Consider the following 19,874-nt stretch of genomic DNA (forward strand, 5'->3'; position numbering starts at 1 on the left):
CCCAGGGCCAGATGGTCTTAGCTCACAATTCTACCAGACTTGCAAATAAAAGTCAATGACAATACTCCTCAAATTATTCCACAAAAGAGATTGAAAAAGAACATTGCCCAATTTGTTTTGAGGATACTGTTACTGTGATAAACTACAAAAAGACCTAACAAAGAAAAGTGTAAGCCAATTTTCCTTATAAATACAGATGCAAAAGTTCACAATAAAATATTTGCAAACAGAATCTAACAATACATCAAAAAGATTATCCACCAATATCAATAAGCTTCATTCCAGAGATGCAGGGAGGGTTGAATAGATATGTAAATAGATAAATGTAATTCACCATACAAACAAACTAAAACAACAACAACAACAAAAAAAAAAACCAAAAACACATGATCATCTCATCAGATGCAGAAGTGGCCTTTGACAAAAGTCCTAGAGAGACCAAAGATACACAGGACATACATCAACATAATAAATGCAGTTTACAGCAAGCCCATGGCAATATCAACTTAAACTGAGAGACACTCAAAGCAATTCCACTAAAATCACGAACAATACAGGTGTCTACTCTCTCCATACCTATTCACTATAGTACTTGAAATCATACCTAGAGACATGAAACCACTGAAGGAGATCAAAGGGATACAAATTGGAAAGGAAAGGAAAAAGTCAAAGTATCTTTATTTGCATGATAGTATATATGTGACCATAAAAATTTCAGTGGGGAACTCTAGTTTTCGACAACTGTAGCTGATAAACACATCCAGCAAAGTAACTGAATCAAAAATTAATTCGCAAAAATCAGTAGCTTTCCTTTATATATAGGAGAAATGAAATGGGAAAGTAATTGGGAAAACACCTTTCACAACAGTCTCAAATAATATAAAATATCTTGGAGTAACTCTAACCAAGCAAGTGAAAGACTTGTATGACAAAAGCTTTGCAATAGTGAAGAAAGAAACTGAAGATATTAGAATATGAAAAGATCTTCCATGTTCATGAATCAGAATTAATGTAGTAAAAAACGGCCATACCACCAAAAACAATCTAAAGATTCAATGTAATCCAATCAAAATTCCAACACAATTCTTCAAAGATTTTTGAAAAAATAATCTTCACCTTCATATAGAAAAAAACAAAAACACAGGATTGCTAAAACAATCCTGACTAATTAAAAAAAAAAAAACAAAAAAACAAAAAAAAAAAAAACACTACTAGAGGAATTACTATTCCTGAGCTCAAACATGGTACTGACACAAAACCAGACATGTTGATCAATGGAATTGAACTGAAGATCCAGACATAAAATTGTAGACATATGAATACCTGATTTGTGATAAATAAGCAAAAAATACACACTGGACAAAAGACAGCATCTTAGATCCAAACTTATCACCCTGCACAAAACTCGAGTCCAAGTGCATCAAAGACCTCAACATAAAACCAGATACACTAAAACTCAAAGAAGAGAAAGGGAGAAATAGTTTTGAACTCATTAGTACAAAAACTTGCTGAACTAAGACCAACAACTAATAAATGGTACTTCATAAAACTTAGAAGATTGTGCGTGGCAAAGGACACCATCATTTGAACAAAATGGCAGCCTACAGGATGGGAAAAGATTTTTGCCAACTATACATCCAAAAGAGGGCTACTATCACATATATAATATCCAATATATATCTCAAAAATTAGTTATCAAGAAAACAATCCAACTTAGAATGGGATCAATATGTAACAGAGTGGGTAGGGACTCAAATGGCTGAGAAACACATAAAGAACTGTTCAGCTTCCTTAGCTACAAGGGAAATGCAAAAACAAAACTAATTTGTGATTCTATCTTGCACATGTCAGAATGGCTAAAATCAATAAAGCAAGTGACAGCTCATGCTGGCAAGGATGTAGAATAAGGGGAACTCTCATCCACTGTCAATGGTAGTGCAAACTTGTACAGCCATTATGGAAATCACTGTGGCATTCCATAGGAAGATAGAAATCAATCAATCAATCTACTCAAGATCTAGCTATACCACTCTTGGGCATATAATATATACCTAAAGGATGCTTCATCCTATCATAGAGACACTTGCTCAATCATGATAATTACTGTTCTATTTATAGTAGCCAGAAATTAAAAACAACTTAGATGTCCTTCAACAGATAAATGAATAAAGAAAATGTGGTGCATTTACACAATGGAACATTACTAAGATAGTAAAAATATGAAATTTGAAGGTAAATGGTTGAAACTAGCAACCATTTATCTTTGAGTGACCTACAAAGACAAACACAATTTACATTTGGTTTTATGTGGCTACTGTTAACTCAATGATACGTTATATCAATGATAACCAAACTACAATCCATAGAACCACAAAGATTAGGAATAAAGTAAGCAATTATGAGAGACAAAATGATCTCTCCAGAAAAGGGAAATAAAATAGATAGATGGATAGATGGGGGAGGGATCTGGAATGAAAGTATCAAGGGGGGAGGGGAGAACAGGATGAGGAAGGAAATACAGGGAGAGATAGCTAAATTCAAAGGCCATTTGAGGAGTAGTATAGAAACCTAAATCAGTAGGAGTTTCCTAAAATATATACATATATGAGATAATCTACATAAAATTGCCAAATAATGCAGGAGACAGAGCCCCGATGGGCAATCTCTTGTCACCAACTGAAGCTTCTAGTACTAAGATTGAGTTACACCTAATTGAGTTGTTGGCCTAAGAGATCCCATGGGGTTGCTCTTCACAAACTGATGACACAGGCCCATTGTTGAAGATAAAGCATACATAACTCACTGAACATGGAGAAGTAGAGCAGGTGTCTACATAGAGCCTTTACCCCTAGCTCTATGGCACAGGAAGATACTCTGCAGGCTACCAAAGAGAAACATAACAACAAATACAGAGACCCACAGCCAGACATGCAGCATATGTGAAACCTTGGAACACTCAGCCCTAAACAGTTTGTCTCCATCAAATGCCTCCTCTCAGGGCTCAGGGAGCAATGCCAAAGAGAAGGCAGAAAGAGCGTAAAGAGTCAGAGGGGATTAAGGATAAAGAAAAGAAGGTTCTCTAAATCAACATGACAGATGTACATATGAATTCATATAGAGACTGAGGCAGTATGCGCAAGGCCTGCATGGGGTCCTAGAGCTGAAAGGAGACATGGACACATGCATCCATCCCCAGACACTATCTCCAATTGATAACCACTTACAAACGACAACTTATGTTTTCTCCCATAGAGATTCACAGGGGAAACAAATTACTTTTGAGGATAGGTTGCACACCCAGCATTAGGTGGCCAAGAGAAAAAAACTCAATGGCATCATAGGAGGTTCCTCTTCTCATATCATCTCAGGGCTTTTCCTTATTTATTTTATTACTGTTATCTTATTTTTAATACATATGTATATACATACATACATACATACATACATACATACATACCTCTCTCTTAACCCTACAGGTCTTTGTGTATGTAGTTTCTGGCTAATATTTTTATGGGATTCCTGAGGGTGAGAATGAGTGGGTCCCTACATCTGTGTCTGTTTCTTGTGCCTTTTCTTGGGCTTTTTTCCTTGTCTGTTTTGTCCTACCTCAATGTGTTGGGTTTCGGTTTATTTTATTGTATCATATTTAATTATTATCCCTTGGAAGTATACCTGTTTTCTAATGACTGAAAAGGGGGATCTAGATGGGAGAGGAGGTGGGGAGAAACTGGGAGGAGTGAAGGGAGGAGAAACCATAATCAGGATATATTATGTGGGGTGAAAAAGCTATTTTCAATAAAAGAAAAAAAACCCTACCCATACTTAATAAGTTAATAAAATAAAATAAATAAACCCTTTTTTATTTTAAAATAAAATAAATAAAATGAAAGTCAAGCTACCTGAAGACATCCTCATAGACATTTAATAAGTCCTTAAATGTCCTCACTTCCTCCCTGCCTTCAGCAGGGGCTTCTTAGGACAGGAGACTGCTTCATGTGGTTGGTGACAGCAGGGCAGAGCACAAAGCTCCTGCATGGTACAAGCGTCCCATGGGGACCGCGGATGGACCAAATAGATGACATGTGGCACTAGGTCAGGGCAGAATGACCATGCTACACGTGCTCAGTAACATTCCAGCGTGAGCTAACAAGGGCAGGAACTCTATTGTTATGTCTCCTTACTAGAAGGTTCTCTTTTGCTCAAATTTTTCTAGCCCACAAATACCTACCAGAGAATATTTTTCCATGAGAGAACAAAAAGAAAACTGTTGTTTATTGTTTCTTTAGAAAACAATGTTCTCTCTAAAATGTGTTCCAGTAAATAGCATTTATAGCTGAACAATCTGTAATTACCACACCACCATTTACTGCTAGACAGTAAAAAGAAATCAGGGGGAAAAAAAGGTTGTTCCACGCAAGGAGAGCACAGGCACATTCTCACAGAAAGAAAGCTGCCATTTCACATGCTTTGCTTGTATTCAGCATCTCCTCATGGAGTCTACTGCACAGTCATGCTTAAGTCAACAACCTCTGCCCTGCAGACGAGCTCAGGTAGCTTCTGTTCTCTAATATAACTTTAGTATGCTGGAATACTTCTAGAAGCCATCTTTCTGGCATGCCTCTAGGCTAGAGAAAAAGCATGAATTCTCCTAAGAATCTCCAGAGTTCTAGATGAGAAAGCTGGTCTTGTAGGTAGATGAACTGCACCCTATGCCTCAGGAGAATAGGCTGCAGGAACAGCAGTGGTGACAACGCAGGGCAACATGCCCTTGACAGAGCCACTGGGAACCCATTTCACGGACTAGTGAAAAGGAGCCACAGAGCTGCTGACTCAATGGTACAGTCACTTATGGATGAGGCCCGAGCACAAGCCATGGCTGAATAGTCCCTTTCCTCACAGCAGCACAAGAAAGTGCTAGACAATCCCCTGGAGCTGTGTTTACACACTCAGGATCAGTTACTTGTCATATTTGAATAGAAAATTGCACTAACAAAATGTCTCTAGTAGCTAGGAAGATAACTCAGTAGTAACTTCTTGCAATCAAGAGGACTTAAGCTCAGTTCCTCATCACCCCTGTCAAAGCTGGCCACACACACCTGTAATCCAAGCACCGGTTCACTGGGGCCTGCTCAGGAGCCAGCAGAGATGGCAAGCTCTAGGTGAGAGACTCTGTCTCAAGGGAATAAGGTATAGATGGGCAGAATGGGATACTCCATGTGTGTATGCATACACAGACACAGACACAGACACACAGACACACAGACACACAGACACACACACACACACACACACACATACACACACACACACAAACACACGGTAAAGTCTCAGCTCACAAAGTAAGATGACCTAATCTTCAATACAGCATTGCCTTGGCTTTTTAAGGAAGCAGCTGTCTATATGTCTATGCCAACATTCCTCCAAGCAAGCTATGCACTTAGCCATCCTTCTCTCAAGAGCGTGTCAAGGCCTTGGGTAGGGAAGGAAGTAGCATCCAGTTCTGAACTAGCACTTTGAACTTTCCAGCTTCAGGCCACAAACTGTGCTTCTAGGCAAAATCTACCTCAAGTAATCTGCATGTTTACCTGAATTAATCAGACATGTTTCATCTCTTAAATTGACTTTAAAAAAGAGATAAATTAATTTAGTTAAATTCCACTGTGAAAATTCTTGAAAAACAAAACAAAACAAAAAACAAAACAAAACAAAAAACATTGGCAACTTTCTTATAATCAATCTTAAACATTTGCCTCTCAATCTCTCTGGTAATTTTTCCTGTGCCTTAATTTCCTGGTTGATTAAGGAGGCTGGCCTTATGCACTCTCTGGGCTTGCTAAGCTTTGTCGCCATGCTCCCTAGCTCTTCTCTCAGCCCAGTGCCATCTTCAGCACTTCTGATATTCTGAGCCATAGATTCCTCTACATTGAGATACCAATGGACTTCTGTCCCAGCTGTGACAACCAAAAATGTCTTTAGATATTGCCAAAGATCTCCTGGGAAGCAGACTGTCCCCAACCCCCATGCCCAGAATCAGTTTTAGGATGAGAAGCTGGCTGACTAGCCCATCACAGTACACAGTTAAAGCCTGATCTAAAACTGGTAGGTGGGGCCAGATTCTCAGGCAGTGAGGTGAGGTTGCTTTGGTTATCCACTCTGCCCTCACAATGACTGGTGAATAGGTTTGGATAAAGAGAAGTTACCATTTTTCCATTTCTACCATCTATCACATTTCTCTTTATTCTGTCTGGGAAAAGACATATTCAAAAGACTCCATCAAGGAAGGTTCTGGTGGCTTAATCCTTGAGAAAGTGTAAATAAAATACACTTCTAAAAACAGACTTTGAAGAAGAAAAACACACCACCTATTATATCCTATTGAATGCATAAAAGATTTATGATGAAATATGCATGTTTTATATTCTTCATTGATTGCATTTACTTAAAAGAGAGGCTTTATACCCTAAATCCAATGAGGTAAATCAAACATTTTGCTGGGTTTTGGCCTCTCAGGTAGATTTGTTCCTCTCCAAACAGTCTCCTGTGCTATTATCTTACACATTTTAAAGCCATGAAACAAGTTTGCTGTACACATGTGAAACCTCATAACTGAAACCTCTGTCAACATCAACATAGATCCACTCTCCTTATTGAGGTATAAGTGAGCTTGGCAGATTAACAAAATAATTATTGGTTATATAGCTATAAAATAAAAGAAAAACCCTTCTATACAATTGTTTGCTGCAGTCACCCATCCAAAGTCTCTATGTCCACCGATAGCTGAATGAAGTCTAATGAAATTTATTTTTCTTGAAAAAGTTTAACAACTCTTATAGCTGGTACTTTTCCATCAAATTGAGAAACACTTGGAAAGCCCTAGATACTACAAGGTGATGTTCATTTACCATTCTGAAATTGGTACATATATATACTGTGAGAGGAATACGCACCACCTATACTTATAACTAAACTTGTTAAAATGTAAAAGTTTTGCATATTCCTGAAGTAAACCCTTGTGTTGGGTAAAATAACATTAATTTGAATCAAGTGAATTTAAATGAATGAAATTATATTTTTAAAGAGATTAAATATTTTGAGCGTCTGATTATTTTTGCAAATACATAATAATAAAGCTAAGAAAAGCCATCATACAACAAAGACCTTTAGATATTCTATTGCAATAATAAAGAAAATTTATTACTTACAAACCATTTAAATCCAACAGGATTTAAAAAAAATGTGTATTTTAGGTAGAAAAAAATGTCCCTGGAAATATTGCCCATAAATTTCTAATTTCTAGTAGGAAAGGATTCTTTGGAAACACACCTGTGCCTCCTGCTCCGACATCCGTGGTAAAGGAAGGTAGAGGCATGAATTGTCTAAGTGCTTGACACTGAACCTATTTTCTACCCTTGCATGATTAAGCATCAGCCTTCTCTCTTTTCCTGAACTCCCAGCACCCTTCAGAACTGCACTTGTCTTTGAGAAGCAATGGGAACACTGTATGCATGTTCTTCTACCTTTGTCAGAATACTTTCTGTCTAATACAGTATCTTATCTGCTTGCCAATATTTCATATACACAAAACATATATACATGCACATACATGCACACACACATGCACACATACACACACACAGAATCTGTGTCTTAGTCAACACTAACCCTTGTTAACTTGTTCCTGGGCTATTATAATTCTTTTTGTTCTTGCTGTCATCATTCTCTCATGGTTATAATTTATCCTAAATAACCACTATGGTGTAAGGTCCTTCAACGGTTTTCTTCCCCTTCTTTTTTTTTTTTTTTTTAAGTCATGTTGAGTTTTTTGCTTCAAAACCATTGGGAGTCCTCCATTATCTGTTGGATGAAAACTACTCAGAGGAGTGGAAGATTGAGCAGTCAGCTGTGTAAGCAAGGGTCAAAGGTCATGCCTGCATGGTCTATACTTGACTCTCCTGATGATCCAGACAGTCTGGGCCTCTTTACAGTGCTGCCTGCTTACTCATGGTCACGTGTTAATTTCATCCATACTTATCTGGCACTAAGTCAAAGATGCTCTCTCTGGTCACTGGTCCTTGGGTATTTTCTGAGTCCTATGACATGTGAATCCCCATCCTCAATCTTGTCTTGTAAATCCTGACACTCTAAGTCCTTCCAAGTCCTGCCAAGTCTAATCTCTTCATTTGCCCACCAATTTAGCTAAATGAACATTTGCCACTCAAATATCAGTTATTTGGTTCATTGTGCAAAATAATGAATTTTACAGATACTTATGCATTTCATACCTTCAGAACTCAATACTGACCAATGGTGAGAAAAAATATCCAATATAAAATTCATGAATATAACACAGATTTAGGAAAGGATGGTGATTCTAAAAAAAATGTTTAAAAGTAAACCAGAAAATCCAAGAATGCTTAAGGACCTTAGAGTCTTCTAATTTACCTTATCCCTGAGTACTCTCGGTCCAGTGGGGCCCTATCTCTCACTCTCGGTCCAGTGGGGCCCTATAAGTCTTGTTCTCAGCTTTCTTAGGTGTCAACCTGAGGCTTGTAATCTATAAAGACTGCATATTAAAGCCACTGTGAAGTTATATCCTGAAGCATAGAGATACAAGACCCATTGTTGCAACAGAAATAGATTCAGATTAGTTCTTTTTCCTTTCACAGTACAAAACTATGGCTTTAAAGTTCTTTTTAAAATGGAAGAATCACATATTTGGTTATTATTATAAAATTTAGGGTAAAATTTATAATTGTATTTTTCTAGTCCACACAGTGTATTCAAATTATACAAAATATATAATTATAAAATGTGAACAATTTAGAACATGGCAAATATTTTCTGTCCAACCCTTTTGGAATTACAGTTGTGAATAGTTTCACAGGTTGTATCACTTCATCCCTGAAGTACACCATTCAGGGTCCCCAGGTTCTCTGGTAGAAACCATGGTGGAACTATGATCTGTCCTGTTTTTTATTTTCCCCCTGAGAGATTATTCAAATCTAGAAAATTATTTAATCTCTCACTCATAGAAAAGCTATAAGGAAAAAGTGGATATTCTCTGCACAGCAGTAATGTTCCTGTCTGCATGAGTGAGTGGGACTGTGTGGAAAAAATTGGGACACAATTTTGAGTTTGAATTATAATGACAAAAAAAATAGGTCAAAATAAAATCACTATTTTCTAACAAAAATTATTAAAATGAAACTTCTATAGGGTGAGCATTCTATAACTCTTATACTGAGCACATCAAGATTATACACTAGGTGTCATATAAATGTCTAATACAAAAGTGTGTACTCTATTGTGCCAGCACTGATTTAAAATTTTGAGTTAAAATTTTTATAAAAATAGCTTACTATACAAAATCAGCATGGTAGAGAAGCAATAAAATTATTTCCTTTGATATGAGACAAATAAGACAAGTAAAAGTAAGCCTCTGCCTTCCACTAGGTTTGATATGATAATTCTGGTTTCCATAACTGAATACTCCTATCAGTTTAGCTTTAACTATGTCAAGGAACTTATACATATCTAGCATACAAAGTTCTAGTTCTAAGGCTAAATTTCTAGCAAAGAGCAGTTCTTTGTTTGAGAAAAGGTGATGCAATGATTACATATCACTGCATGATGCAGGCTGTCTGAGGTTGTTAGAAGAGCCAGGTATGGCCAATTTACAAGGATCACCCCTGCACCTTGCTTTCATAGCTCACCAGTGAGTCTTACACTCACTGAGGAGACCCTGGGGATCTTTTTACACCCGACTGTTTATTATTATATTATTCCATCATGTACCTCTTGAGAGGAGGCTGTAGCATCCGTTAAGAAAAAGCATAAACTTATTTTGATTTCTAAGATAAAATAATCCTCTATATATAGAACCTAAAATTATATATATATATATATTTAATGTTGGTATAGTTAGAAAGTACACTCAAAGAGTATGTTAAAATATTCTTAAAAGAGTGAGATTTTATTGGCAACAAAATAAGTGACTAAAGTTAAAAGAGAAAACCCCCAGTTGGGTAAGTTAATGCTGAACTGAGCTGCCGTTGCTGCTGCTGCACATCCAGGACTCAGCAGCACTGTGCAGCAGACATAGATCATTGCCAGAATCTTACTTGCAGAGAACACAATCCATTTTTCAGAGTGTTTGAGGACAAGAATTGACAGCTATGTCAGCTCACTTACAGAATTTCCAGAAGTGCCAAAGAACCAAACATGAGTCTCAGCAGTGAAGGACAAGACAGCAGACACACCCAGCTACACTCTGAATTGAGAAGGCTGGCACTGGCAGAGATCCTGCTCCTTGCAGTGATGCTAGTGTCTGGGCAGAACCTCCAAAGACGGGAGAGCCCAGCTCCTTCAAGATGCTGTCCTACTACTTCCCATGTCTTTCAAATACTGTGCTAAACCAGCTGCAAGGAGTCTGGCTCATTCAGAATTCAGCCTTCCATCATCTTATCATTGAGTTAGGTGAGAAGCAAGTAGAGAGGCAATGACCATAGGTCCACAAGACATTCCTGGATCATGGGTATAAAGAGCAAAGTAAACACTACTTATGTTTCTCCCATAACACAGGGAGTAGAGCTTGTAAAATTTCATAGTGTATAAGTACATTTTTCAGTCAGATCATTATATTAAAATGTAAGATGGCAGATGGGTAATGAAACAAACACAGACCTCAGTTATTGGAAAAATGAAATACAGGAGGTTCTTAGAGCTACAGTATTCATTGCTCTCCGTCTTCACGTAAGGATCATGCTTACTAAAGGAGGAAATACTCCATGATTATGCCCCTCTCACACTATGGGGTCAGGGTATGGTAAGCCCAAAGGACGAAGCTAAGAAATGAAGGCCGAGACTAAAACTCAGCTCTTCACAGCTACACTTTATCATATCATATTCCACTATATCAAAAAATTATGCTGATATGGTTAAAATTTGTATGTCAATGATTATTGTAGAGCAGAACTATATACATTCTTCACCTGAGGAAAGCTTTATGCCGTTTTTTTTTCTGCCTTAGAAAATACGATAATATAACATTATAGACTACAATAACAAAGATCCACATTTCCCGAAATTTCTATATGCAAATTTGCAACAATAACTTTGTATTACTGTAAGCTTTGCATTTAAAAGAGAACTTAACTTTGATGTATAACAGACAAATTACATTAAGACGGTAAATCTGTAAGTCATTGTTAAAAAATAGTTTACTTATTTTAAGAAAAGAAAACTTTCCAGTCTTTGATATATGTTCTTACAAACATGAAAATAAAATTCCTTTCCTCAACTGTCCTTTTCCATTTCACACGTATTGATCTTTCCATATGTTTTAAATAATCATGAAATTAATAGGAAATGTTTTTAATATATCCAAATCATAGTTCCTTTCATGTCAAAATATTTTGGGGAAGACTAAGGTGAAAAAGCTGCTTAAACATTAGGATGAACTAAGAGCAACCAAGAACAGCTTTAGAAGAGAAACCGAAAAATGACAGCGAGCTGGGAAGGTATCCGCAGGTCAGAGGGGACTCTAAGAGGAGTATGAAGTGGAAGGAATATGGCCCAGAAAAAACAAATGAGGGAGGAATGAGATCAAGGAGTGTTTGACTAACAAGTTAGCTGTCAGTGAGTGGAAAAGACATGCCCAATGGGTCTGTAAAGCTTTTCTGTGAATTCTAACATCCTTTTGAACATGGCATTTGGCAGAAATTCTCAAGATGTCTTGAACTTTCGTTATTCATAAAATAGGGCAGATATATTATTCCAAGTGAAGTGTGGAGAAGAATGGGTGGGGCATCACAATGTCCCTGGTGGGATCTGGCACTGTGGGCCCAGGAGACATGGCCATTCTCCACCTCCACCTCCACCCCAATATTCCAGGCAAAGTGCAGCTGGGATGAAGAGTCAACAGTAGATCCTTCGTAGGCTGACTGAGTAATCCTGCAGTCACACAGAGTTCATAATTGACCATTATTATTAAGGTGCTTATGATCCTAATTAGCTTAGAGCCAGTGACAAGATTACTAGCAATGAATAAACATCCAGGACCAGGCATGGTGGTGCAGGTCTTTAATGCCATCATCTGGGAGGCAGGCAGTGCTCTATGAATTTGAGGCCAGCATAATCTATATAGTGAGCCAAGGCTATATTGAGACCTGTCTTAAAAAACTAGGGTGTAGGTGGGGAATCTTTATCACGGAAAACCTGTCCATTTTATGGATTCTCTCTCTCTCTCTCTCTCTCTCTCTCTCTCTCTCTCTCTCTCTCTCATTTTTACAATTATGCACATTACAAACCCCCACTACATCACAGTGAGAAAGAAAGACTATCTGATAAGACCATTATTAAGTAAGTGAGTGATAGCTAATACTACTATAAATGTTGTTTTAGAAGTACTACATTTGGCATTCTGGCTGTTCAGCTTACATAACAAATTTGGTATCGTCTTAGATGCAGCCATGGTTTTACATGATTGTACACAAGACCAGAGGGTAATTTATGAAATATATATTTTGTGGATGATTTTTACATTTGAGTCTCAATTACATCTGAAAAGGTATCTAATGTCTTAGCACCTGTTTACATCTCAGCATTTCACTGAGCACTGTGGATATGATCCCAATTCTATCAGATTCAGGAGAAGCATTTTGTAAAACACCATGCTGCACACACACTGTCACAGGGTTCTGGCTCTCTAGCAGTTGTAAAATATATAACTGAGTTGAGCAGACAAGTGTGCCATCCAGAGGCCAAAGGAGAAAACACATCTTGTGTTTTCTCTGTAAAACAAAACTAGTAAAGGTTAAATCAAAATATTAATATTTTAACTTAACGATTGCATTTAATTATTTATGTAACACATTATTTAATTCTTTATATAATATGTATTTAATTTAAATAGCAAACTTAGTATTTTCTATTACTTATTTTTAAAGCAAAGGATAGTTCTAGACTTTTCCCTTGCATAAACAAATCCTTCCGTGCCACAATACGAGGACGTGTGGTTCTTTGCAACTCTCACAGAATGGAAACAAGCCTCCGCATGGTACCAGCCACAGGTGCATGGCTTCCCAATTAAAAAATTGAATTTAACTGTATTCTCTGTAGCAAATGTTTTCTTTTCTTTTTATAATGAATATAGCATGTGTTTCCAGAAGTACATATAAGTTCTAAAACAACCACCATGATCTACTTAGACATGTGGGCCAAAAGTTAAACTAATTAACCAGAGACATTTCTTACTTAAATAAGAAAGGTTTCTTTCATTAGAAGGACTCTGGATAAATTTCTTCTGGCAAAGAAATAAAGTTCACTTTAGGGTAATTCTGTTTGGCAGACAGTCGGGGTTTCTAAAATATATAGTAATAATTGTTAAGGTTAAAATAAAATAGTTAATTCTATTAAAGCCACATAAAAATCCAAGGCTCCTAATGGTGTACACAATAGGGTGATTATAGAATAGAGATGTATGATGCCCCATTCTGCCCTCACATCTGCACTGATGGGCCTGCTGCTGCCATTGGGCTGTCCACAACAGACCGCTGTTGTCTTCATCTAACTGGAAACGTGATGTGCACTGAAATGTGAAGACAATTTTAATATAACCTCAGCACCTTTCCAGAATAAAATATTTTAAGACACTTCATACTAACTGACTACTTTGAGTTCCTGCTTCATGCTTCCCTGCTTTATTTTCATGCCAACACCCTTCAATCAGAATACGATCTTAAACTCACACCTATTACGGGACTCTCTAAAAACCCACTCTAAGGACTACTGCTTTGTGCTGATTTCAGTTTTGTTGTTGTTATTGTTATATGAGAAAACTCTATAGTTGACCATTATTTCCAAATCATATATGTTCTATGAAGAATCTCATCAAAATACTACTTTAACATAGAGCGCTGTTAAGTCACCCTTCCTGTTGTGGTTCCTATACTGCGGGAGCACATAACTACCTTCAAAGTTGATTCTCTTTCTTGTTTCTACCCCGTTAATCTTCTAGGTGCCCTGCACTGCATCGTTTGTAGGAGGTGCTTCTACCTGCAGGGGCAGCTGGGATAGTTAAGCAGACAATACAAGCGGCTGTACTTAATATCCCTCCTTAGACATCTACTGAAATAAATGAATGAAGCTGCGGGTCCAAACTCAGCTGCTATTCTCTCTGTCTTCCAATGACGCTTCCAGCAAACATGACAAGAACAACTCACTGGAATGGTATGGTAATGGCTAAAACAAAGCTCAATGATTACGGCTCAAAGCTTGTCCTAGGGAACCACAGAAAATGGTGACCACCTCTCCAGCATGGGGAAAATGCGAGTACATTAAAGAAAATAAATAAATAAATAAATAAATAAATAAATAAATAAATGCCAAGCACGCCCCTAAATCTGGTGACCTGCATTTAATCCTCAGGCCTCATGTGACTGCTGCAAGTTGTCCTCTGACCTCCGTACCTGAGCTGTGCCACACACTGCCCACAGCCCCACACACGAAAGAAGGGAAGAAAGGAGGGAGGAGATAATAACATATGCCTATCTGGATCACTCTTCCTGTCCTCACAAGTGCTAGGGGACTTCCTAAGGGAGGCAGACCAAATACTGGCCACATCTTATAATCCTAAGTCCAGGATCTACAAAGAGGGGACTGTAGCTTTGTGAAGGCCTTGAACCTTTTTGTTTCTATTTAACCAAATGTCTACTTCTTTGGAAGAAAAGTAACTCCACATCAAGAAATGCCAAGATCCTTACTTCTTAGGAAAACTGTACCTCATAAAAAGAATCCAACTGCTAAAACATGAATCTCCAGATATTTTTAAATTGGCCAGAACCACAGAGGAAAAATTAGATGAGATAGTACTTTCAAGCTGACAATAGAGGCTGAGATTGGATCATATAGGTCGCAAAATCAAGTTCAGATTTAGTGCATGCAGAGATGGTGAGGGGAAGAAGCAGGAATGGGATAAGCCCCGGTCGGACTTTCGAAGACCGTATGTGTGAAGAGTGGAAGTCATTGAGGATTTAAGCATTTCTGGTATATTTTCAGAAGCCCTGGTACACATAAAGCATGACAAGCAGTTTCCCATTATGGCACACCATCAAAAAAGGAGTCACAGGATACCTGGTCCTCGCTGGTTAATCCCAGGTGCATCACAAGGTAAAAATGCACCAGGAAATCAGAGTTTGGCAGAACATCCTGGCGTCTGGTCATCATGGCACAGATCAGTTTGTAGGCTTGCAGTTTGCCTTCTTTATATTCATTTGGCAGAGTTGTAGCCTGCCAAGGAGATGATGTTTCCAGATTAAATCAAGTCCAGATGCAGAGCATTTCAACATTTCATTTACTTCTCAGTTTTCCTGAAGAGTTGTTTGGAGATGTGGGATGCGCTGGCTGTAGTAAGACCCAGCCTGTCTTCAAAACATGCAGTCTTGGGCAATTACAGTTTTTAAACTCAATTTTAGAAGGGAAGAGGAAATTGTAATAAAGAATAAACACTTGCCTTAAATAGCCATGATGCAAACATTCTGAGTGGTGGGATCAAGAGAGGAGGAGACGGAGATGACTGGTTATCCAAACTTATTGCTAGATTATCTCGTATCTAATTCAAAAGAGAATCAGGCAAGGTAACTTTCTACTATTACAACAACATAGCAGTACTGTCTTGTACAACCAAGAAACTACTTCCATTTTTAATACAAGGAATAAGAAATGTGTAGTGTTTACAGAGTTTTCTTTTATTATGAGATTTCTTGTCCTTTTAAGTTGTGTTTTGCTTACTACATATAGTTGAAACTTTAAGTACAAAAGAATGGTATTGTTTTTCTAGCGTGTGAACACCTAGGGAGATCCTGAACCCCAGTGGTAAGAGATGATTTCATAAATTATGCTATATGAATATAAGTCATGTTTTGAAAAAATATTTAATAATGGTAAATATATTTAGCATAAAAATAAAAGTCAGGATGAAATCTGTATTTATTTTAAGAGTAAACTTTTAGTTTTGTAAAATGTTTTTATCCATGGAAATACATATATTTTACATATTAATATTAGTTATCCTATAAAATGGATATATAAATACCTTCTTGCTTTTCTATTTCCCAACTTTATACAATCAAAATAGTAATGAAACCACATAGTATCCTATTCTAATATCTTCTACTAACATATATTTGGACTAAATGAAATAACTCTGAGGCATTTAGTAAAGTATTAAAACTACAGATACTATGATTTACTCCTGAGCAATCAAATACACTTCATCTAAATGCCTAATTTGCATTTCAGAATATGCTCAATAGTTCGTATATTAAATGATACATGTTAACTTCTCTGGAGTAGTATAGAAAGTAACATCAGAACACACCTTGGCCAGTTTGTACCAGAGTTCAAAGAGATAGCCAAAAACCTTGGCATGGATCTTCGGTGACTGGATGTTATTCACATCTCCAAGGATTCCCAAGACTCTTCGCCATAACACAGCAGCAGAGTCTGGGTGCCAACCAGTAAGATTTCCTCCAGCAATAATGCTACAGTCATCTGCAAGGCATTCTCTGCTGTCTGTGAAGAAAGTGTGGAAGTAACTCTGTCAACTTCATCATCATATTTTTTAAGCATTATTGCAAATTATTTGTGCTTAAATTTTATGAATTCTTGGTAAATATATTTAGCATAAAAATAAAAGTCAGGATGAAATCTGTATTTATTTTAAGAGTAAACTTTTAGTTTTGTAAAATGTTTTTATCCATGGAAATACATATATTTTACATATTAATATTAGTTATCCTATAAAATGGATATATAAATACCTTCTTGCTTTTCTATTTCCCAACTTTATACAATCAAAATAGTAATGAAACCACATAGTATCCTATTCTAATATCTTCTACTAACATATATTTGGACTAAATGAAATAACTCTGAGGCATTTAGTAAAGTATTAAAAGTACAGATACTATGATTTACTCCTGAGCAAGATAAAAAATGGTTTAGAGTTTGATAGAACAGAAAAAAATAATCAGTTAAGGTCAAACATGTGATTCTTTCAAACTGAATGCACAACAAGAAATGATATACACCTGGGGTGATCATGTGAAGATTTTATGAAGCAGGCAAGATGAGCGAGATTTTGAGTAGGATGAGTACCATGACAGTAGGCGACCCAGAGTCTTAGGGTACAGAGACATCTGCGTTGGTAGATGGTTTATTGAGCATAGAATTTGCATACCAGGAAGTTTCACCTCCTTTAGGTCTAAGGAATACATGCAGCCACGTAACAGTCACCATTCATCCCCCAACAGCCAAGACAGGGTTCACTTCCATCAGCCTGAGGAGCACCTCTTTCACCATTAGCCCCATTCCTTACCCAAAGCATGTTATACCCGCTGCTTTGAGTTCTGACTCTTCCAGGTCTGCCTCTTCTAGTATCTCATATAATTGGAATTCTAGTAATCAGCCTTTCTCCCTGGTTTCTTTTACTTAGGGGAACACACTTGAGATTCTTCCGTAAGACCATGTACATTAGGGTCCCCACTGATTGCTGATTAACACTCCGTTTTGAGGTATATCAAAGTTCATCTCTTCATCTGATGAAGGTTAGATTAGTTCTTATTTTGAGTAACTAAGAATAAAACTGCCAGGAACACTCACATGCAGGTGTTGTGTGAACATATACTGACATTTCTCTTTGGTAAATAACTGGAGTGCATGTTCAGCACACAGTCCAGTCTTTTCTGCAGTGGCATTTCCATGCACTGGCATAGACAGCAGCACCCTGAGGGGAGTACATAAGTGCCACTTATCCACAGCCTCACCAGGACTTGGTGGTGACAGTGTCAAGCTTTGTGTCCTTTCTCCTCGGTAGTGGGTAGTATTATGTGATTTTTTTCTTTTGTATTTCTCTAATGAGTTAAATATATTAAGCATGCAGTGGCATGTGGCTCATGCCTGGACAAAGTGAGCAGGTAGATTCTGTTGTTGTGTGAGTAGCTTATCAAAGCCTGTGTGAGTGAAGGCCATAGGACAGAGCCCAAGCACATCCTTGGTCTCCTGAGTGCTGGAATTAAGGCGTGAGCCACCACACCCAACTCTACCTTATTTGTAAAAGCTACTCATTTCGATTTCTTATTTTAAAATTTCTGAAGATTTATTCGCCTTATGTTTATTTTTGCTGTATGTATGTGCATATATCATGGATGTGCCTGGTGCTCAAGGAGGTCAGAAGAAAGCATTGGACTCCAGGGACTGGAGTCTCAGATTGTTGTGAGCCACCCTGTGGGTGCTGGGAATGGAATCAGGGTCTCTACGAGAATAGCATGTGCTCTAAACATTAAGCCATTTTTCCAGCCCCTAGTTTTTTGTTTAGTCTTAATACATTTCTATTTAACAATTTGTTCTCCATATTTTTTTTAAAAAATAGACATATTTAAAAACTGCTGGAGATTTATGAAAAAACACAAATAGCATCCACATAATCCACACTAGTTTCTTTGTTATCAGCTTCTCACATTAGAATATTCATTACAATTAATAAGCCAGTACTAAAACAGTATTAATGTCTAAGACTTATTTATAATTAAAAATATTCCTCTGTGTGTGTGTGTGTGTGTGTGTATGCATGTGCGTGTGCGTTTAGGCATGTTTGTGATTTCAGAGTATAACTTTGGAGTATTGGACCTTGCTTTCCATCCTGTATGAACAGGAGACAAGCTCTCCTGTTCACTATTGCCTGTGCAGCCTATGAGCTGGTGGCATTGTCTTGTCTCCACTTCCCACATCTTCATAGGATTACAGGGATCACAGGTACACACCACCAAACCTGGCTTATATGTGGGTTCTGGGATTCAAACTCACATCCTCACACTTACACAACAGGCAATTTATCAAGTGAGTAAGCCACCTCTGCAGCCTATAGATGTCCTTTGCTTTTACTGAAATGTTTACCCTGTTGCAACTGTAATGACAAATAGAAACAATACTTGTTATATCTCTATACCCAACTAGACTGTAATCGTTTCTTAGGTTTTTATGTTTTCAACAGCATTCAGAGTTTCAAAAAGTACTGGTCAGATATTGTATAAACTGTTCCTCAGCTGGGAACTGTCTGGTGTTTTTCTCACATTATTTGTGATAGTTGGTTTTAAAGGTCAGTGTGATACAATCTAGAATCATGTGGGAAGAAAGTCTCTATGGGGCCTTGACTAGACTGTTTCCTTAATCAATCTAGCTTTGTTAATATTTATAGAGAATGTTTTTAGGTTGTTGTCTGTTTTGTTTTGTGGTTGTTTTTTTTTTTTTTCACTTTCAAGTACACTCATGTAACCTCATAATCTATCTTTCCCTTTAATTTCAGCTACATTCCTCCCCCCTTTTTATAATTGAATATATTCTTCATTTACATTTCAAATGTTATACCCTTTCCCAGTTTCCTCCCCTCCCAGAAAACTCCCAACACATCCTCCCTCCCCATCTCCAAGAAGATGTACCTCGTCCCAACCCACTCCCACCTCCCTTCCCCCCTCGATTTCCCCACGCTGGGGCATCTATCGAACCTTAGGACCAAGGGCCTCTCCTCCCACTGATGCCTGACAAGGCATTCCTCTGCCACAACTGCAGCTAGAACCATGTGTACCCCTTGGTTGATGGCTTAGTCCCTGGGAGCTCTGGGGAGGTCTTGTTGGCCTATATCATCTTTCTTCCCATGAGGCTGCAAACTCCTTCAGCTCCTCTAGACCTCCCTCCAACTCCTCCACTGGGGAGCCCATGCTCAGTCCAATGGTTGGCTGCTATCAGCTATATTCTAAAGATTATAATATATACTGTTTTATTTGAAGTCTGGTTTTTAGTTTCTTATTTTTCTTTAA

At 37.6% G+C, this 19,874-nt stretch overlaps 1 protein-coding gene across 4 annotated transcripts in view; it reads right to left on the bottom strand.

The window, feature by feature from the left end:
- Positions 1–19,874, bottom strand: part of Ralgapa2 (Ral GTPase activating protein catalytic subunit alpha 2) — a 294,943-nt gene that overhangs the window by 148,881 nt on the left and 126,188 nt on the right. For all 4 annotated transcript variants that reach the window (XR_007977973.1, XM_052183817.1, XM_052183819.1 and 1 more), the window contains exons 22-24: positions 16,379–16,572; positions 15,512–15,610; positions 15,133–15,288 (exon numbers count right to left, since the gene is read on the bottom strand). Coding sequence is in view for 3 of the 4 variants with exons in the window: in XM_052183817.1 (XP_052039777.1) it covers positions 15,133–15,288; positions 15,512–15,610; positions 16,379–16,572 (449 nt within the window). In the remaining variant the exon portion in view is untranslated. The remainder of the gene's footprint in view (positions 1–15,132; positions 15,289–15,511; positions 15,611–16,378; positions 16,573–19,874) is intronic.

This window comes from Apodemus sylvaticus, chromosome 5 (assembly GCF_947179515.1).
Source record: "Apodemus sylvaticus chromosome 5, mApoSyl1.1, whole genome shotgun sequence".
Classification (NCBI taxonomy): domain Eukaryota; kingdom Metazoa; phylum Chordata; class Mammalia; order Rodentia; family Muridae; genus Apodemus; species Apodemus sylvaticus.